Source organism: Triturus cristatus, chromosome 3_2, assembly GCF_964204655.1.
Source record: "Triturus cristatus chromosome 3_2, aTriCri1.1, whole genome shotgun sequence".
Lineage (NCBI taxonomy): Eukaryota > Metazoa > Chordata > Amphibia > Caudata > Salamandridae > Triturus > Triturus cristatus.
This window is the reverse complement of record NC_140584.1, coordinates 585,407,403-585,430,125: the sequence shown is the minus strand read 5'-3', so window position 1 is coordinate 585,430,125 and position 22,723 is coordinate 585,407,403. Positions and strand designations below refer to the sequence as shown.

The following is a 22,723-nucleotide window of genomic DNA, read 5'->3' as shown; positions in this document are numbered from 1 at the left end:
GTAGGTCAGCCAACTGACTCTTGGCGTACACTTTTTAATCCTGAGTAAAAGAGGTAGCAGGTCCAGTCCTTCAGGGTTCCTCTCAGGTTATAGACAGAAGGTTCAGTTCTCTTTTGATCTTCTGTACATCCCAAAATTGTTACGAAGTGGGTGCCTCTAGATGCCACATCAAGCCTGGCACCAGCTAGCGGGTTAGGGTGACTCCTGGGCACTCCCTAACCAATTGGGAAAAGTTCCTGGGGAAAACCTACCCACTTTTTCAGTAGTTCCTGTTTGCCTTTCTGCAAACACGCCAATGAGTCTAGGGCATTTTCAAGATGGCATAAGTCTTTGGCCACACTAAACTTAAGAGTTTCACAGGGAAATCAACAGTGTTCACCGACATCTAATACTGAAATCCAGGTTGAAGTAAGCACTGTACCCACACACAACAAACCCAGAGACACAAGTCTTGTAGGACAAAAGCTGGGTCCTGCAGCTGTCAGACTGGGGATCCCCATCAATTGTCTTGGCATCCTGTGCTCCACCTTTCAAGTGTTCCCCAAATGTTACATGTAGTTTAACATACCAGTCAAGCAGGATTTGACACTGTACTGTCAAAAAGGATGCCCACAGCCCACACTTTGAATATTCTCTGGAGTTCACAGGAGTCATCTTAGCCTATTGGGAGGCATTTCACACCTATTCAAGACTGAGCACAGGCTGAGAGCAGGCAGAGTATTTTGCGAATTAGCCTTCTGACAGTTCAGACAGGTAAAGAGTAACTTTCTAAATGTAACCTTTCCTTAATATTAATTAAATATCAGACTTCATCATTGAGTTTGATTTTATAACTATTAAAAATAGTGATTTAAGTATTTTTCTACCTGGCCCATTCCCCAGATTCAATATTAGTAGGTTAATCTGTACTCTGGTTTTCCACATAGAACACCTCGGTCTGCCAGTGAAAATAGCTTTTAGAGCCTGGTCACTGTAGCATTTCGTTTTGACTTATAACACTTTAAATCCTACGCACATCATACTTTGTGGGCTACAAGGCTTACATAGGGGTGACTTACTAACATTTGTTTGAAAGCTTTTTTACCTGTCTAAAGGATTGTTTTAACAGGACACACTGCAGATTTTACACTGCAGCAGTGAGAATACACAGGTTAGACTTGAAACCATATTTGTACTGCCACTATAGTGGATGGCACAACAGGTGCAGTAAACCACAAGTGGCATTTAACTTTCAGGCCCTGAATGAGTTTCTATAAAATACTAGGGACTTACAGGCAAGTCAAATGTGCCAAATAAGAATAAGCCAATAAAACCATGACTAATTGGGAAGCTCTAGCACACCAATGCTAGTTAGCAAGGGTGATGTTCACAGAGTTCTAAAGCAAGCAAAAATATAGGGTTTAACAAAAAGCGAAAAATTGGGGATGACCATGCAGAAAAGGCACATTTCCCAGTTATCGACTCCTGACATTGGTTGAAAATTTGGTATTTGCAAGGGGCATGTTGTGGGCCTCCCTTCCAAATATCAAATTAGTACCAGATGCATCAATAGTTTGTGACTGATTTATTGACTCAAATATTACTGAAAATTGTAGGAAGGACAGGCAATGGTCTTCACACATTTTTCAAAAAGACAACTTTTTTTTCATCATAGCAGCCCTGTTTCTTTGAAGGGAATCTGGCTGTTTAAAAAAAATCCTGATCAAAAAGTCAATATCCGACATGGTGGTCAGGTGACTCTTGCAGGTCACCAACCCTGTGATTTCCACCAAAGGGAGTGAGATGAAATATGCAACCTACCTGATCATATTAGTGAGGTAGGTTGGACTGCAACCCCAGTCTGATTTGGAATATTGCAAAGTGACCTCCTAGAACAGGGGTCTCCAACCTTTCCTGTAATAAGAGCTACTTATTTTCCAATGAAACTTATCATGAGCTACTGATAGTGTTGCAACACTGGCCTAAGCAGACAAGTTTATATTAGTGCCCATCATATGCAAGATTACTACAAGTGGTCATCTCAGTACATCAGGTTGCCTGCAGTAATGTAAAAAAAGCTTTGTCAATATTGAATGCCTCTACATGGGTAATAACAGCCATAGCTGCAATGCCTCTGGCACCAAGCTAATAACATTTGTAAAACATCTCCCTAATGCTACATAATTTATCACTCAAATATCAGCTTTAATATATTCTGGAAGTCAGCCAGTTTTCTCCAAACATCAATTTATGAGTTCAGAAAAAAAACATATTTGTCTTAACTACACACACTCAATTTTGGTATAGGTATATTGATTCAGCCAAGCAAAAGCTTCTAACTTAGTACGCTGCACACAGGAGAGCTACTTACAGGTAGCTGAAGAGCTGCCAGTAGTTCACAAGCTACTCGTCTGAGAAGCCTGTCCTAGAAGATAGGTTAGTCTGGAAAATTCAATACTGATCGCAAAAAGACTGGCAGCAAATTGCACATTTTAAGACAAGTATATTGATACATCTGCTAAAAATCTTTTATAAAATAAAGTCCTGTCTTAGATGTGGTCTCTCAGAAGCTACCGGGAGTCACATGTTGCTATTCTGTTGAGAGCTGGCACCATATTGGGTTAATGTTGATTAAAAAATGAGCCTTATAATAGAGAGACTGGGGCGACTCCCACGATCAATACTTTGTGATTAGAGAAAAGAGCCATAAGTAGACAAGACTACTAGATATTTTATACAATGATGATTGATTACATGGAGAAAATGCTACTTTGGATATAGGAGGAAGGCCAGTTCTTTCTGTGTTGCGATTGGAGGAAACAATGTTTTTAGAAATGAAGACCAATAGATTGATAATGGGATTGGCATGGTAGAACCAGCTCAAGAACAGCCATCCAAGGCATATTAATTAAAGTTTATTTCTTTATATTGGGTGCAAATAAACAGATCTTGTATGGCTGATAAGAAGCTCTAGATTTACATTCATTCAAATGAGGTGCAAACCTACACTCTCCAGTAAGGGTCTAGAATGAGGCTGTTTGAACAAGGAACATCATTAATGGCTAGAATTTGTACCCAAAGGGCAAAAGGAAAAACATGGTTTTAAAAGAAGAGGACATAAATCTGAAAAGTCAGAAGGAAGGCACTGCCATTAAAAACTAACAAATGCCCGATTTCGGATAACGTCCATGAAACCTGCAAGAAAACAATAAAGGAAAGGTCTGTGGAAGGTTAATGACACAAACATTGGAGTGGTGTTGATCTGTTTGATAATGCAGATGTAAAAACTGATGGTGTGTGACTTGCACTCTTAAGAGTCTGGTAAGTGAAATTTAAAATAGCTGTATCTGTTCTTAAATTATTCATCCTCTTCTTGACACCAGTGATCCAGAACCTACCTGCAGATTCCGTGAGATGAGATGATACTTTTCCTCAGGACTCAGATTCTCCGCCATTGCTTCTGAAAGTCACTACAATACCGTTTTAAGACCTGTTAAAACAAAAAAACACCTTTTTTAAAAAGACCTGAAGGTTAGAGATGCAGAAGGGGATAAGCAAGCAACATAAAGTTGAACTGCCGCAAAGGGCTAAGAAAGAGCACATCTGATATAGGTACAAGAGGCCAAGGGGTCACTAGTCATCCGACAAGGTCTTTGCAATATTCTTTGCAAGCTAGGTACTAATGTAATGCACTAGGTATACTAAACAAGCTCCGTTGCCACAGAAGGACATAAAAAAATGCATACAGAGAAGCTCATACACAAAAAGTAGACATAGGCAGACCAAATTTATGAACAATGGGCAAATGAGGCAGAAATAAATTCCAAAGGATTTAAGAAAGCTTAATTTCTCCAACTGGTTTTCTACAACAATTAATAATATAAGCAACCGCTATGATCGATGACTCAAGGATCGCAGATCATTACCTAGAATGTGACATAAGAAGCAATGCTAATTCCTCCACTATAAATACCAAGGGCCTCCTATCTCTAGGGGATCCACTAAGAGTAATGGTAAGATGACTTACCCAAGGTGCCATCATCTGTAACAAACAGAGAGGCCTACTACTCCTCATACTCTCCAAATAGATCTCCTCCCATTCTACCTCTCTCACTATCTGACCCTCTCACCCCACCTCCCTAACAATCCAAACACACACTAGGGAACCCATGGGCCAACATACCTACTCCATCAAATACCCTCCTAGCCTCTCAAAAAAGGCGGCCGAAGGCTTCAAACATAATCTACTAAAATCACACCCAGAAACCCCAATTACTGACCCCTACTTCTGAAATAACACAGGACACATAACGAATGACATTATCTTTTACACCAAAAGGAGAGCACAATGGCGGAAAGCCTTTCTCACCCTATTCTCAAGTGCATCAGCTAAGAAAACTGCACACAGTCTTACATTATCCATCATTCCCTCTCCGTTCTACAAAGCAACTGCTACAATTACCATTTATCATAATGGGATCATCCTCATGCAGGCATCAGACCATAACCTTAATATACTGGACAACATCTTCCCGATCATCAAAGTGAAGGTTGGAAGACCCTTTCCAACCTCCCCCACAAACCACACTCCTAACCCTCCGACTCACTCCCTACCCGACTCCCCATCTAGACATTCTCCCTCGGTATCCCATAGCACAAATACACCCACCTCAGGCCTAACCGTCACCCCACTAAATGACATACATCTGCATTATCCCTACTCGCCCCCCAGCTCCACCACAATTTCTACTACACCCACCTCGCCTCACTCACATCACCTTGACCCTAGCCCTCCCACACGCCCCCTCGCCACCCACTACCACTCCCCATCTCCTCAATCACATCTTTGTTACCTCATTAGATAGCTCACCCCTCCCCACCTCCCCCATTAACTCCATTCCAGATTCTGCTCCAATCGCTCCTTACACAGCGACTCCCATTCAGTCCGCAGTCTCCCCCTCTCCCCCTCCATACAATACAAATCTCTCCGTCCCTCCTCCTACAGCCCACACCAATACCGCCTCACGTCCCCTCTCTATTCCCCCCTTCCAAGTGACTTCCACTCTGCAACAATGCCACACAACGAATCTGATACTCCTAAAGAACACATCAATACCCCTTCACGTCCCCTCTACACCCCTCCCTCCCCCACGGACTACCACACTGTAAATCGACCATTCTTCGAACCAGCTCACGTCACGCCCCGGGACACCAAACAAGCCACAACCCCTCCTCACTTAACCACAGTCCAGGCTATCAATATGACAACTCCTACATCTGACCCCAGACTAGATGAGATACTACTATCCTTACAACAAATAAAATAGGCCATCCAAACCCTTCATGACCTAATCCGACAACAATCCAAGCCACAAGCGAAACCTATTCAGCGGCCTTGCACTAGCCCCTCACCTCAGGTGCTCCCCAGATGGAAAACAATGCATCATCCCGTCCGATCAGGGAGAAGAAAACCTTATCACCAAATTATCTTACTTCCCTACTTCACTTCTAAGAAGCCCCTTCCCTACCCTCTAGAACTGTGCACATGGAGAATACACAGAAACTGTCCTTAATCCAACCCATCCATTCCAATGCCTCCAGAATTACAAGACACACTCCCAGAGGTATTGTTGAAAACAACCTCAAAAGAGTACCCATCTCCCACGACCAGAACAACACCCCGAACAAGGCCCAGATAAAATGTATCCTACTAAACTGTAGATCGGCAGCACGTCATGCCACTGATATAGCGGACCTCATTATGACCAATGAACCCGACTGTATAATTTTAACGGAAACTTGGCTAAACTAATCATTCATGCCCATCTTAGACATACTAGTTCCCCCAAACTATCACTTCACAAGACTAGATAGACCCGATAGGCTAGGTTGTGGTATTGCATGCATCCATTGGAACAACCTATCTTTGAACCGCTTTAACTCCCCGGTGTTCTCTTCCTGCGAATACCTTTGCCTACACATTACTAGCACTAACAAGCCAATATGCTCACTACACTCTTTCTACCATCCTCTTGGTAACAACCTTAGCTTCATCGAAGACATGATGGATATTCTAGCCACATATGTCGGACAACAGATTACACAGATCTTCCTGGGGGACTTCAACTTCCACTAGAACGTTCTAGACGACCCAGAGATCAATAGCCTCAACGCTTTCCTCAACTTGTCCCAAATCTGCGACAGCCCCACCCACGAAAAAGGCTCAATTCTTGATCTAGTAATTTCCAAAGCAGACTCTACCCAGCTGGAATCGATTCTCCGTTGCGATTGGTCCGACCATTACATAATCACTTTCCATAACAAGGAAGTAGTTAAACTAAAATTTGTTCGAAATAATCAAAGCTCAATCTAAGGGTGTCTCCCACTCCCCCCAAGTCAATCCTGATACACTCCCCAATTGCGAGGATCATGCCTCCTTTTTCACAACAAAGACTGAAAACTTAAAGACAGACCTACTTAAGTATTATTAAGTATTATTATCCCTTACTGACCCACACACATTCTCCTCACTAACCACACCAGGGACCCCGCTTAACTGCTCTGCAATGCTTGTCCTCAAGAACATTGCCTCCTGGACTGCCTTCAACCACTACAGCGAAGAAACTATCCTAAACACGCTCACTACTCTGAATCCCTCCAATCATTTCACAGACCCTGCATCCCACTTAAAGACCTTAATTCCTCTGCTAGTGCCCCTATGGACTAGTATTATAAATACCTCTCTGCTGCAAGGAACCATCCCAGACATCCTCAAAGCTGGTCAGGTATCCCCCAGCCTAAAGAAAGTATCAGCGGACCCATCAGACCTGAATAACTATCGCCCAATATCCAACATCTCGACCCCGGACAAACTACTCGAAAAGTGTGTCCACAATCAGGCTTTCGATAAGGGCACAGTACCGAATCAGCCATGACCCACATAATAGATGACGCATTACAAATACTGGATCAAAACAAAGCATGTTTGCTAATCTTACTTGACTTATCTATAGCCTTCGATACAGTCAAACACGACAACCTACTTCACCTCTTGAAGCATGGAATGGGGCTATCTGGAACGGTGTTAAACTGGTTCACTTCCTTCTTCCAAAATAGAACACAAAGATTCAAGATCAACCAATCTTTATCTAACCCCACCCCAGTCACTTTGGAAGTACCCCAGGGATCTTTCCTCTCCCCAACACTCTTCAATCTGTTTATGGAACCACTCACTGAGCTTCTCAACTCCGCAAATATCCAATATCACATGTATGCCAACGACACCCAACTGTACATTAAGGTCCACTCTCTTGAAGACATCAAGTCCCTTAACTCAACGCTCCAAAAAACACAGACCTGGCTAGCTAAGAACCATTTAAAACGAAACACACTAAAGACAGAATTCCTCTTAATCGCTCCCCCCAACCAAACAACCATCATCCGCGAGTGGATGAAGCACCTAACTGCACTCGACGGTCAACCTCTCCTCATCGATTCCGCTAAATCTCTATCAATAACCCTGGATAATAAGCTAAATATGTAGAAGCACATCAGCGCTGCAACAAAAGGAGCACATTTTCAGATAAACACCCTGAGAAAATTGAAACCCTTCATACCCACAAATGACTTTAAACAGGCAGTTCAAACTCTAGTAATTCCCAGAGTTGACTATGGGAGTGTCATTCTCTGTGGCCTTCCCAAATCAACGACCGCTCCGCTCAGAGTCTCAATCAATACAGCCGCTAGACTCATCACAGGCACCAAAAGAAACTGCCACATTTCCCCTGACCTTCATGCCCTTAACTGGTTACCTTTTGAGGCTAGAACCCAATTAAAAATCGCATGTATGAGACACAGGGCATTACATCACAAAACCCAGAGGTACCTAGCGGAGAATCTAGTACTATCGGGTGGTAACAGATCTACCAGGAGTTCAAATAATCTTCTACTTAAACCACAACGTTTCTCCAAGAAGAAAACATACAATCGTGCTTTCTCAGGAATGGCTCCCAGAATTTGGAACGCCTTACCCCCAGAAACGAGACTTAATCCGTCTGCTGCTTTTTAAAAAAAAAGAAGTGAAATCGATTCTCATGTCCAAATTCACTTGAACTTTTGTTATACACTCTTGTAGATATGTGCTAATCTCTAATAGTTACCAGTACTGTCTTCACATAATTCATTGTATTTATATGTATATGTCATTCACCTATATTTGCCCTGTAAAGCGATCTGATACTCGCAAGGGTCTTTTTCGCGCTATACAAAACCGTCAAAATACAAATTAGAGGGAGCAAGAAAATAAGAGACACCATTTCCTAGTTTAGAACGTGTGGTGGATGCTTACTATGAAAAAAGCGATCTCCACATATATTGTAAGGGTACTAGGGAATACAACCAAGGCAAGAATAAGTAAGTTGGGGGCGGGGATACGGCTGGATCCTGTCCCCTCAGAAGATCACCTCTGTATACATGAATATGTAGCTTCAGAGGCGACAACAAACAATTATGAAAAGGGAGAAAAAGCAGCTTAGGGAAATGTACAACAAGGATCACGGCCAACCTATAAATGCAGTTCAATACCATGCCTAAGAATGCACATTTTCAATTGCGTTTTAAATGGGGAATTTGCCAGTAAATCGCTGGATCTGATCAAGACTCTTGCCAAATCGTACTGCTGTATTGATTATGGTAACTCTTTCCTGACTGGTCTTCCTTTCACCTCATCTCACTGAAGGCTGTGATACATGCTGCAGCACACCATGTCTCTGGCTCCTCGAGATTTCAACATATTACTCCAGTCCTACTTACTATTCAATGGCTACCACAGAAGTAAGGAATCTTTAGAAGACTGCATGCATCACCCACAAGTTACTTCTCACTCCCAGCCCCCATTACACTGTAGCCAAACTAAAAAGGGGCTTTGGGGATTAAGACCCCCATGCTGCTTTAAACACGCCCATCCCTCAAAATGGAATGCATGATGGCAAAATCCTTCAATGGGAGTATAACCAGAATCTGGAACTCTTTCTCCCCTGGTCTAGGAATCACTAGCTCTCTGGCATCTTTAAGATTGAGCTGAAACTTCTTTTTTTCCAAGAGACATTTTGCATCACCTCATAGATGATTTTCAGTTCTTCATTCACTGCTACCTTTGTGGCTTCCATTCTCTACTCCTTAACACTGTTTTACTGATCCTCTTGTTCGTAGCTCATTCTTCTCGCTCTCCTTTCCTCTGATACATTTGTTTTATTGTACTTACTTTGTTTGCGCCGTTTCTTAACTTTAGAGATTTATTCTTTTTCCTTTGCCTTCATCCCAAATGTATGATCTGTTGGTCTATACTTTTATTTAGATCCAGATTGTCCTGAACTTTGCACTGATGTCTTTAACCAGCTCCTTGCCTATGTAACCACTCCAATTCTTACTTCCTTTATATTATATTTCACTTATTCATTTAGTTCTAATTGTTAGCTTTGTTATTCTTCAATGCAAGACTAGACTTGTCCAATGTAAAAAGCTTCAGTGCCTACAGGCAATGTTCTCCCTATATTCTACTGCATAAATAAAAAATATGTTAGCAAGCAGAGACATGGCAAGCTGGAGGGGCAAGGTCTGAGGTTAGGAAAAGCCAAAAGGAGCCTCTATCAAAGGCTGAAGATGAGCTAAAGAAATTAAACCGAATGAAGGAAAAACAAGCAAAATCTTTGTCTTGGCAATGACTCGAACACACAAAATTAACTAGACAGATGAACAGCCACACCAATGCTAGAACAGATGTATAGGAAAGGCAGTCTAAAAAACAAGGATCACTGGGAAAAAAACGCACAAAGGCTCCCAGGGATTATGAACAGCTCCAGGATGAAGCATGTTCAGGCTACAGTCATATGACAGAGTGACAAAAGGCAAGGCACGGCACACAAACATATAATTTGTAGCCCTTACAGAATCATGGAGAAAGTGGGGCAGTGCCTTTGGAATCCTGAGAGTTGTAGAGTGCAAAGTTGGGAACAGAGTTCACCTGGATTCCGTGAATCTTTGCACTTAAACAGGCACTGCTATATCCAGGATGAAAGAATGATGCCAATTGTTATGAGAGGACAATGCAAACTGTTCATGATCATGCGTGGTGAAAGGAGCCCCATCCCAGGGCCAAACTGGCCATGACCAAGCAGAGTAAACTCTAGGTATCATCCTCATGCTGCTCCATGTACCAAGCATGCGTGCCTCCTTTGAAATGGGAACAGAGAGACTGATCAGCTTAAGACAGACATGGGGAAGACAAGTACAACAATCTATCTAGAATTTGAACAAGCATTTACAATGCAATGGTCTCGGCATTGTTTAAGTTAGAGCTATTGGCATTGCCACCTACAAAAAGCCACCCACACAGAGCCACACACACAGAGTCACACACATAGATCCTCCCACACACACACACAGCCACCCACACACACACACAGCCACATACACACAGAGCCAGGTGGATGAAGCACCTAACTGCACTAGACGGTCAACCTCTCCTCATCGATTCCGCTAAATCTCTATCAATAACCCTGGATAATAAGCTAAATATGTAGAAGCACATCAGCGCTGCAACAAAAGGAGCACATTTTCAGATAAACACCCTGAGAAAATTGAAACCCTTCATACCCACAAATGACTTTAAACAGGCAGTTCAAACTCTAGTAATTCCCAGAGTTGACTTTGGGAGTGTCGTTCTCTGTGGCCTTCCCAAATCAACGACCGCTCCGCTCAGAGTCTCAATCAATACAGCCGCTAGACTCATCACAGGCACCAAAAGAAACTGCCACATTTCCCCTGACCTTCATGCCCTCAACTGGTTACCTTTTGAGGCTAGAACCCAATTAAAAATCGCATGTATGAGACACAGGGCATTACATCACAAAACCCAGAGGTACCTAGCGGAGAATCTAGTACTATCGGGTGGTAACAGATCTACCAGGAGTTCAAATAATCTTCTACTTAAACCACAACGTTTCTCCAAGAAGAAAACATACAATCGTGCTTTCTCAGGAATGGCTCCCAGAATTTGGAACGCCTTACCCCCAGAAACGAGACTTAATCCGTCTGCTGCTTTTTAAAAAAAAAGAAGTGAAATCGATTCTCATGTCCAAATTCACTTGAACTTTTGTTATACACTCTTGTAGATATGTGCTAATCTCTAATAGTTACCAGTACTGTCTTCACATAATTCATTGTATTTATATGTATATGTCATTCACCTATATTTGCCCTGTAAAGCGATCTGATACTCGCAAGGGTCTTTTTCGCGCTATACAAAACCGTCAAAATACAAATTAGAGGGAGCAAGAAAATAAGAGACACCATTTCCTAGTTTAGAACGTGTGGTGGATGCTTACTATGAAAAAAGCGATCTCCACATATATTGTAAGGGTACTAGGGAATACAACCAAGGCAAGAATAAGTAAGTTGGGGGCGGGGATACGGCTGGATCCTGTCCCCTCAGAAGATCACCTCTGTATACATGAATATGTAGCTTCAGAGGCGACAACAAACAATTATGAAAAGGGAGAAAAAGCAGCTTAGGGAAATGTACAACAAGGATCACGGCCAACCTATAAATGCAGTTCAATACCATGCCTAAGAATGCACATTTTCAATTGCGTTTTAAATGGGGAATTTGCCAGTAAATCGCTGGATCTGATCAAGACTCTTGCCAAATCGTACTGCTGTATTGATTATGGTAACTCTTTCCTGACTGGTCTTCCTTTCACCTCATCTCACTGAAGGCTGTGATACATGCTGCAGCACACCATGTCTCTGGCTCCTCGAGATTTCAACATATTACTCCAGTCCTACTTACTATTCAATGGCTACCACAGAAGTAAGGAATCTTTAGAAGACTGCATGCATCACCCACAAGTTACTTCTCACTCCCAGCCCCCATTACACTGTAGCCAAACTAAAAAGGGGCTTTGGGGATTAAGACCCCCATGCTGCTTTAAACACGCCCATCCCTCAAAATGGAATGCATGATGGCAAAATCCTTCAATGGGAGTATAACCAGAATCTGGAACTCTTTCTCCCCTGGTCTAGGAATCACTAGCTCTCTGGCATCTTTAAGATTGAGCTGAAACTTCTTTTTTTCCAAGAGACATTTTGCATCACCTCATAGATGATTTTCAGTTCTTCATTCACTGCTACCTTTGTGGCTTCCATTCTCTACTCCTTAACACTGTTTTACTGATCCTCTTGTTCGTAGCTCATTCTTCTCGCTCTCCTTTCCTCTGATACATTTGTTTTATTGTACTTACTTTGTTTGCGCCGTTTCTTAACTTTAGAGATTTATTCTTTTTCCTTTGCCTTCATCCCAAATGTATGATCTGTTGGTCTATACTTTTATTTAGATCCAGATTGTCCTGAACTTTGCACTGATGTCTTTAACCAGCTCCTTGCCTATGTAACCACTCCAATTCTTACTTCCTTTATATTATATTTCACTTATTCATTTAGTTCTAATTGTTAGCTTTGTTATTCTTCAATGCAAGACTAGACTTGTCCAATGTAAAAAGCTTCAGTGCCTACAGGCAATGTTCTCCCTATATTCTACTGCATAAATAAAAAATATGTTAGCAAGCAGAGACATGGCAAGCTGGAGGGGCAAGGTCTGAGGTTAGGAAAAGCCAAAAGGAGCCTCTATCAAAGGCTGAAGATGAGCTAAAGAAATTAAACCGAATGAAGGAAAAACAAGCAAAATCTTTGTCTTGGCAATGACTCGAACACACAAAATTAACTAGACAGATGAACAGCCACACCAATGCTAGAACAGATGTATAGGAAAGGCAGTCTAAAAAACAAGGATCACTGGGAAAAAAACGCACAAAGGCTCCCAGGGATTATGAACAGCTCCAGGATGAAGCATGTTCAGGCTACAGTCATATGACAGAGTGACAAAAGGCAAGGCACGGCACACAAACATATAATTTGTAGCCCTTACAGAATCATGGAGAAAGTGGGGCAGTGCCTTTGGAATCCTGAGAGTTGTAGAGTGCAAAGTTGGGAACAGAGTTCACCTGGATTCCGTGAATCTTTGCACTTAAACAGGCACTGCTATATCCAGGATGAAAGAATGATGCCAATTGTTATGAGAGGACAATGCAAACTGTTCATGATCATGCGTGGTGAAAGGAGCCCCATCCCAGGGCCAAACTGGCCATGACCAAGCAGAGTAAACTCTAGGTATCATCCTCATGCTGCTCCATGTACCAAGCATGCGTGCCTCCTTTGAAATGGGAACAGAGAGACTGATCAGCTTAAGACAGACATGGGGAAGACAAGTACAACAATCTATCTAGAATTTGAACAAGCATTTACAATGCAATGGTCTCGGCATTGTTTAAGTTAGAGCTATTGGCATTGCCACCTACAAAAAGCCACCCACACAGAGCCACACACACAGAGTCACACACATAGATCCTCCCACACACACACACAGCCACCCACACACACACACAGCCACATACACACAGAGCCAGGTGGATGAAGCACCTAACTGCACTAGACGGTCAACCTCTCCTCATCGATTCCGCTAAATCTCTATCAATAACCCTGGATAATAAGCTAAATATGTAGAAGCACATCAGCGCTGCAACAAAAGGAGCACATTTTCAGATAAACACCCTGAGAAAATTGAAACCCTTCATACCCACAAATGACTTTAAACAGGCAGTTCAAACTCTAGTAATTCCCAGAGTTGACTTTGGGAGTGTCGTTCTCTGTGGCCTTCCCAAATCAACGACCGCTCCGCTCAGAGTCTCAATCAATACAGCCGCTAGACTCATCACAGGCACCAAAAGAAACTGCCACATTTCCCCTGACCTTCATGCCCTCAACTGGTTACCTTTTGAGGCTAGAACCCAATTAAAAATCGCATGTATGAGACACAGGGCATTACATCACAAAACCCAGAGGTACCTAGCGGAGAATCTAGTACTATCGGGTGGTAACAGATCTACCAGGAGTTCAAATAATCTTCTACTTAAACCACAACGTTTCTCCAAGAAGAAAACATACAATCGTGCTTTCTCAGGAATGGCACCCAGAAATTGGAACGCCTTACCCCCAGAAACGAGACTTAATCCGTCTGCTGCTTTTTAAAAAAAAGAAGTGAAATCGATTCTCATGTCCAAATTCACTTGAACTTTTGTTATACACTCTTGTAGATATGTGCTAATCTCTAATAGTTACCAGTACTGTCTTCACATAATTCATTGTATTTATATGTATATGTCATTCACCTATATTTGCCCTGTAAAGCGATCTGATACTCGCAAGGGTCTTTTTCACGCTATACAAAACCGTCAAAATACAAATTAGAGGGAGCAAGAAAATAAGAGACACCATTTCCTAGTTTAGAACGTGTGGTGGATGCTTCCTATGAAAAAAGCGATCTCCACATATATTGTAAGGGTACTAGGGAATACAACCAAGGCAAGAATAAGGAAGTTGGGGGTGGGGATACGGCTGGATCCTGTCCCCTCAGAAGATCACCTCTGTATACATGAATACACACAGCCACACACACACAGACATTAGGGGGTGAGGGAAACACTGTTTCTGTATTATAGGCGACAGACAGTCAATAACTAACACAGCATTCAAAATAGAGCTACCAACACCGACTGCAAAAATATGGCAACAAATAGTACAACCAAAGAAAACCTTGCGACTCCCTATGATGAAGGTGGTACGCAATTAACAAAAAAGCACAGTTCGAATACAAAAATCCCAGAGTGTGGGGGGAGGGGTTACGTGATTATTTTGTTGCAGATCGTGATGCATTTTGGTGAATACAGATCACGCAAGCTTTACAGACCAAATAACGTCAATTGCTCAGATTTGTTTGTTTGAAGTTCTTCCAACCCTCTTAGCCAGCGGAGGGACAATGTAAAGTGCTATTATTGACTAAACAGAGATTTCTAAAATACATTTAAAGGGTAGAGAGACTCCCCGGTTCAGCCTTTATAACATCCTGTAATCCGAGTCTTTTTGGTTAAATGACACCAGCGGCGGATCCCGGTACTCACCCCCAAATCCTAGTCGGCCACATTCTCCCTTCCGTGGTCCGTCCAGGCGCAAGATTCCGGGACCCGAAACTTTCTCCAAACTTCCCAAAAAACAAGCCTGGCCACCGTCAAATCCTCCTGTTGTCGTTTTCCCTCTCGGAACACGGCAGAAATCCTGGAATCACTGCAGCCAGCCACAGCGCAAGGGGTGTGATGGGAGGAACAGCGCATGGCCAGAGGAGCATGGCCTGTCGTGGCAACTAGACCCACCTCCTGCCGAAAGAAGCCCCAAACAAGCCCGCTGCGGAGTGCACCCTGGTGCCACTGAACCTGCTGCACTATAGATAGCTATGTTGGGTTGCAGCAAAGTTCTAAAGGACATAAATATAAGCGTTGACCAGGCAAGAACGACTGCTGTAGACAGAAGTTCGCACTATAAGAGAAAACCCTTAAGAATGCCCATTTCAAGATGGCTGCCTGCCTCAGGCGGAGGCTGCCGGGATAGATAACCGAAGTTACCTGCTTGGACCGCCGTGTCCTACCACCCATCTTAGAATGGGAAAGGGTCATGTAAACAATAGTGAGAAGGCGTGGATTTTGCCTCGAACGGAGCCACAACGTAAGACTGAAACAGAAACCTAAGCTCACACGCCACTGTTTACCAAATAAATAGTCTAAATAACTAAAAAATGCTAGTGATTAAAAAGCGTCTATTTGCTAAACAGGTATTTTTGTTTAACTGACGCATTAGTACACAGAATTACGTTTCTTTTCAAAATAATACAAATAACGAGCACTCGAAAACCTTTGTCTTGTTACTGAATTTTCGCAGTATTTCCGCGGACACTGCTCCGTTCCAAGATGGCGGCGGCGCCTCCCTCTGCGCGCTAAGTGCCGTTTCATCCAGGCTGTTAGTGCTGTAGCATCTCCTTCTCCCATCAGTGGACACTGCATCCAGTGCACGGTGTCAGCTTTTATCTCCACATTCCGGAGCAGCCATGGAGGAGCAAGAGATGCAGCTTAAAGTCAAGAGAGGTGAGGGGGCAAGAAGCAGGAACAAATAAAGACACGTAGGAGGCGGGCAGTAAACACAGGCAGGGCGGGTAGCAAACTCGTTAGAAAACATAGAGGGGCAGTAGACCAGTATGCCTGGATGAGTGTAGTGCAGTTTTACATCATTAGTGCATGTTTATATATAGAGCAGGGGGAGAGGACGAGCACGCATTTTCCGATTCGGGGGCGTGTTTCTTTTTCTCTCCTCTTGCCATTGGCTGGAGGAGATAATTAGAAAAGTTGAAAAAAACACGCCCCCGAATCCGAAAAGGACGGGGCCTGTTCGGAGTGACGGACCTCTTCTCCAATGGCTGGCCAGCATTCAAGAGGCCAGCCAATGGAGAAGAGGGGTGGGTTCAAGCCCCTCTTCTCCAAGTCATTATGTCTCGCAAGCGCAGCCTTCGCTAGCCGAGACCTAAAAACATTTGCAGACCAGCCTAAAAAACCAGACGTATTGATTTAGCTTTTGAGTACTGAACTAAATAGATGACAGATGTGCAATGTTGAAAACTGAAAAATCCCCTCCTGCAACTCCATGAAGGGTGAACCCAACACAAGCTGGCAAATCAACACTTTTGTCAGATATTTATGTGCAACAAAGGTTCTTTGAAGCTATATCCAGGTTAAACAGCAACACTGCAATTTGGCTACCTCAGCAACAACATCCTGACTCTAACCTGGCCACCATCCATGGGAACGTGCGATTTCTAGCCAAGGAAGGAAAAAACCTAGCAGTAAGCAAGGAGATGGCTCAAACACAAATCAACTCAGTAGTGAAAAGCATGCTTCTTCTACATTGGACTCCCAAGATGAATCTTCAACCCCTTTTACTGGCAACATAATTAACAGTTATAATGTCACCAGTAATATTATGGTTAGACAATTCAAACATCTCAAATTGTCAGGATTAAAAAAAAAGCTTCAAATTAACTCCCCAAAAAAACCCTCCTTCAGCAACTACATTTCTCCATCAGTCTCTATGGGTCTTATATTGGAAGAAATTCGGGTCTGGCGCCCTTGTCTGGAAGAAACCAATGCGAAACTTCAATGTCTTTTTGTCAAGTTGTCTAAGTTGGAGGAGAGAATGGTGACAGCTGAACAGTATATTTCAAACCTTACAAACACCGTTTTCACAGTCAATCATCTTCAATATTACGTCTGCTTGCTTCAAAAACAAGTTGAAGATTGTGAAAATAGAAACAGACAGAATAATTTATGCATTTGTGGTCTGCCAGTAGGATCAGAGGGCTCGGATCCCAACCTATTCTTCAAAACAGTTCTTCCTGAATTATTGCATTTACTGGAATCACCTTTTTTATATATAAGACGTGCTCACAGATTTGGCTACGTGCCCACCAGATCATCTACTTCAAAGAGACCCAGAGGTTTTATACTTTATCTTCTTGAACATATAGTCTTAAAGTTTTATCATCAGCTAGATCCAGGAAATAAATGTTATGGTCTAGCAGCAACATCTATTTTTCCCAAGGTTAAACTAAAAATACAGCAGACAGACAAAAAAATGTCTTTCCATGAGACCAGCTCTACTTTCCTTCGGTGCCCAATTTGGTCTGTTCTACCCATGCCTGTTCAAAGGTACATACATCAAAACTTCTACCTATGAAGACCCTGCCCATCTGAGGATTTTTTTTAGGACATTGTTCAGTCTAGGGACACTTCCAAATTTGCCAAGACTTGATATGTCATTTATTGATCTCCTGTTGTATTTTGATCCCTTTTCTTCGAGGAAATATTTACATCTGTTATGCATATGTTGTTGCATTAGTTGTCTTACATCATTTTAATCTCAGTTTATAGGTTGTTTTATCATTCTTAACATATTTCTCTTTGCAGGAACTAATTTCCCCATATGAATTTGTGATATACCCAGTGTGTCAAATTTCACCATCAATCTCCCCCTTGTTTCCCTGGAGTCCAGGTGTGTCACCTTCCCATGTGGTCTCATCACCCACACCTTCTTTTATTGTTTTTTTTTTTAGGTATGTTCTCTTCCATTTCTGTCCTTCTGAGATCCTCAGCCTATTTATTACCGTTTCCTACTTCCCTTCCCTTCTCTGAGACATCTTTTTATTTCTCTTATCCTCTCCACTTTCTTCTCTTATTATTTACCATTACATACTTGGTCCTTAATTTTTGTTCCCCTTACACATTTCTACATCCTTTGCCAACCTCCTACCTTATGTCATTAAACACTGTATCCTGGAACATCAAGGGTTTGGGTTCACAATTAAACGACAATGGGTTTTAACTGATTTATCACATCTTAATGCGGATATTGACCTTTTTCAGGAAACCTACCTTACAGAAACCAAATCTTTGAAACTGAAGTGAGGGTGGGTTGGCAATGTCTTCTTTTCACAAGGTAATGGTAAGAAAAAGGGCACTGCTACGTTCTGTCATAAGTCGCATAATGTTAATTTAATCTCAAATGAGATTGATTATGAAGGGAGATGGTTACTCACTTGTTTTTTGATCAATACTGGGCCAGTCTCTATTTTTTGTCTTTATGGTCCTACCACCAGATTTTCAATTTTGGTTAGTTATTTCTCAAAAACTTTTATAATGTCCAGATGACCATTTTATTTTGCAGGTGATTGTAATCAGATTGTTGACCCTTTTATTGACAAAGTTTCTACCACCACTTATGTACCCAACAAATCTCAGATATTGTTTAATCATGTGCTTAAACAAAATGCATTAATAGATGCTCGGAGGCTCTCCCATTCTACATTACGTGAATACACTTACTATTCTCCTGCACACCACACTCAGTCAAGAATTGATTATATTTTTATTTCACACGCTTTACCCCAAAATTTACATTCTGCAGACATAGGCTTTACTCAAATTTCTTACCATGATCCTGTTTCTGCACATCTAGACATCTTACCCAACCCTGTTAAGCCTAATAGACAAAGATTTATTAATGCACTACTTCTAGATTTATCTTTCATTTCCGCTTTTTCTCATCTTTCCTTTATGAATTTTTAAATTTATAATCACACTAACTTGATTTTCATTCTATATGGGATGCCTACAAGGTCTCAGCCTGAGATTTTATCAGATTTGTCTCCTCAAAGAAAAAAACTCTCAATAAAATGATTGAACTTTTTAAATAAATCAAACAATTGGCACACTCATACTACACTTAACTCTAAAGCCTGCTTTCAAGAACTCATCAATGCTGACGTTGCATCTTCCTATCTTCTCAAATCCAGTGCCAATTATAATGGAGGCCAAAATAAATCTGGCAACTGCTAGCAAATAATCTTAAAATTAAAAAGAATAGAAACAGAATTGACTCCATCATGGATAACCACTAGAAATTATTCTATAAAGATGCAGACATATTGGAAGGATTTGTACAATTCTACAAAAAAAACTATACATCCTCACTGATTCTGCATTCTTAATTATCTTTCTAACACACAAATTTTACAGTTCTGAAAAATGATATCACTTTGCCAGAACTTCTGACTCCCTTTTCTTCTCTTAATTTTTGCAAAGTTCATGGTCCTGATGGTTTCATTGCAGAATCTTTTACACGCTTTGCCACATTGGTATGCTCCCTCAATTATCCCTCCTTATCGCTTCCTTTCTCTGAAAAGACAGATCATCTGGCTTCTTCCAAAGAAGGGCAAAGATTAACATCAAAGCAAAAATTACAGGGCCATTTCTTTTGTGAATATGGATTACAAGATACTCGACAGAACTTTAGCTCTTCCTTTAGAGTCCCTTTTATCCAAACTCCTTGGTCAGGAACGATCTGGATTTGTCAAAGGGCATTAAATAACTGATAATACACGCTTATTATTTGATGTTCTATCCAAATATCAACATTCAATTGACCCTTTAGCAGCAATGACTCTACATGCAGAGAAAGGACCTTGTTCGCATAAATCGGTCATTTATTTTTCACACCTTAAAACGGTATGGCTTCTGCCCAAAAATCATTTGGTCCTCCTCAAGCGCATATTTTTGCCAATGCACACCCTTCCCCCTATTTAACTCTGGGTAGAGGTGAACGTCAAGGAGGTACCCTTTCACCTTTACTCTTTAATTCCAGTATTAGAACCAATTCGGGTTTACAAGGTTTTTTCAGAGAATGACCAGAAAATTAAAACAGCAGTCTATGCAGATTATATTCTTTTATTTATATCCTAACCTCACATTTCACTCACAGCTTTTCTTCAGGAAGTTTCTTCATATTATCTCTTCTCAGACTACAAATTCATTTTTTAATGTATTTTTATTGTTTCAATTCATATGAGCAAACAATATTGTCACATAAAAAAATAACAACGGATTGCATCTTAGTCAGGCGAGTTCATACCGTTATCATTTCTCTACTGACCACCCTCGATCTATGCACATATTAGACTCACAACCTTGTGTATAATCTTCATGTGTATTAGGGTTGACCTGGTATCTCTTCTGGTTTGTCCCCCTCTTGGCTCGGGTTTGCCTGGGCTTTTTTAGTCTAGTGACCCCACCGTAGTAGTTTGCGTGTCATCGTTGCTCTGCCCCAGACCATAATAATTTATCCAGCTACCCCAGATTTTAGTGAATTTCTTGGGGCACCCTCCTCTTTTGTAGGTCACCCTTTCTGCTGCCATATATGGGTCCATGCCCCATTTCCTTACGTTTTGTGTTGGAGTCTCTTGTGTGCCCCAGTATCGTGCAATATCTCGTTTTGCCACTACCAAGCCCAGTGAACTGAAAAGTAATTTGGGTCTAGGGACGTCAATATCGCATGAGATTCCCAGAAAAATGAATTTTGGGTCAGCTGGAAGGGAGACACCCAGTATTGAATTCAGTTCTTTGATTGTCGCACCCCAATACTCCTGTATACAGTGACACTTCCATATTGTGTGTAGGAAATTTACAGCTGTAGTCAGACAGCGCAGGCATTGGGCGTACTCAGGCCGCCCCATTTTGTGCAGTCTTTCTCTGTCATATTAAGCCCGGTGTAATATTTTAAACTGGATGAGGCATGATCTGGCTTTTATTGCACCCTCTCTAGGGTCTTCCAATTCCCCAGGTCTCTCCACCATGTTTCTTTTAACTTGCCCAGGTTATCAGGCATATTGTTATATATCGTTTTGTAAGTAAGTGAGACGGCTTTGGTCGCAAGTTCTTCCTGTAATATTCTCCCTTCTAATGGTGCATATTCCGCTAGTTCAGTCCCTTGTACTCCCGTCGTTCCCCATGCATGCAGTAGTTGGGCATACTTAAACTGGGAGCTGTGAAGTTTAAATTCAGTTTGTAGGGTAAGGAAGGATTGGAGTTCTCCTTTTGCATTGACATCACCCACAGTGCAGATCCCCAGCAAGTGCCATGTTTTAAAGCCCTGTAGCCCACTACACTACTGCGGGTCAATGGTGTGGGACCTGTGGTGCTGTTGCTGTTTCCCGACCAGTCTTTTACTGCACACATGACGTAGTTGAAGACTCCCCCTATCACATGGAAGGTGGTGGAGGTCTCAAGGAGTATGTCTGTTACTTTCAGTGATATAGGGGATTGAGGCCGGGGAGGTGCATATGATTGTAGTATTATGCCTGCCCCATGTCACACCTACATATCTACTGCTCGGGTCAATACATTTACGGGCTGTTTCAAAGGGGAGTGATTTCTTGATCAGGATTGCAACTTCTCTAGATCTGGTTGTGTAACCTGCATGTGCCAGCACTGCGTATAAGTTGCATTGGGTGGCCCGCATGTGTGTTTCCTGGAGGAATACTATATCTGGTCGTGGACGCTTTATGTACTGGGCCTCGTTTTATCCTGTCTCCCTGCTTGTTTACGTTCCACATTAGGACCGAGAGGGTCCAGTCTTCTATGGAGGTGAGCATGAGTGTATTAGGAGTGAAAGAATAGTCTTCCTCGTCTTATCCCGGCAATGTGTATGTGCCTTTCCGGTGTCAGGAGAATTATCCTCTGTCCTGGTGCGATCAACTTGAACTTTCGTTATAACAGTCCCAACCCTTCCTCCTCTCCCCCCCAGCCCTACTCACTAAACTGAAACCCATGGCGATGCAACAACTGTGTGTAGGAAAGAAAGAAAGGTCTGTCGCCCACTCCCCCTTTAGATGCAAATAAAGCCCGTGAACTCCCACTTCATATGGGCAATGAAAATGTCAAAATAAGACCGTGACGGACTTTGGAGGAGTGGGGGATGTAAATTACTGCATAGTTCTTTGGTGTTTGCCGGCCCTCGGGTGGTGGAATGAGGACAGATTCATTCGCCGGTCAATTTGTCTCTCAACTCTCGGCTGTGGGGTTGACCTGTTTCCGTGCCCCCCTCCAAGGCTACTATTTCTGTGACCAAGGGGTGTACACTCATCTCCGGAGGAGTCCCTCTGAGTCTGCGTGTGAGTCCCTCTGACTGAACCCATCTGTCGCCTCATCCTCTACAGAGATTGTGCGAATCATTTCTTTTGTTGTGTCCTTAGTCCTTTTGCTGGACCCCCTAAGTGTGTATGGTGTTCCTTGGCCTTTCCATCTCGATATGAACTTCATCTGTGCCTTATCTATGGGTCTGATCTCAGACGACCAAGGCGGTCTGCCATCTCGAGTCTCTGTCCCCTGGGGGCACAAAGTGGGTCTCTCCTCAATCCACA

At 42.3% G+C, this 22,723-nt stretch overlaps 1 protein-coding gene across 2 annotated transcripts in view; it reads right to left on the bottom strand.

Moving 5' to 3' along the window:
• YARS1 (tyrosyl-tRNA synthetase 1) overlaps positions 1–22,723 on the bottom strand; it is a 109,400-nt gene that overhangs the window by 71,899 nt on the left and 14,778 nt on the right. For both annotated transcript variants that reach the window (XM_085648379.1, XM_085648380.1), the window contains exon 2: positions 3,378–3,469. In XM_085648379.1, coding sequence (XP_085504505.1) covers positions 3,378–3,434 — 57 coding nt within the window. In that variant the 5' untranslated portion in view covers positions 3,435–3,469. The remainder of the gene's footprint in view (positions 1–3,377; positions 3,470–22,723) is intronic.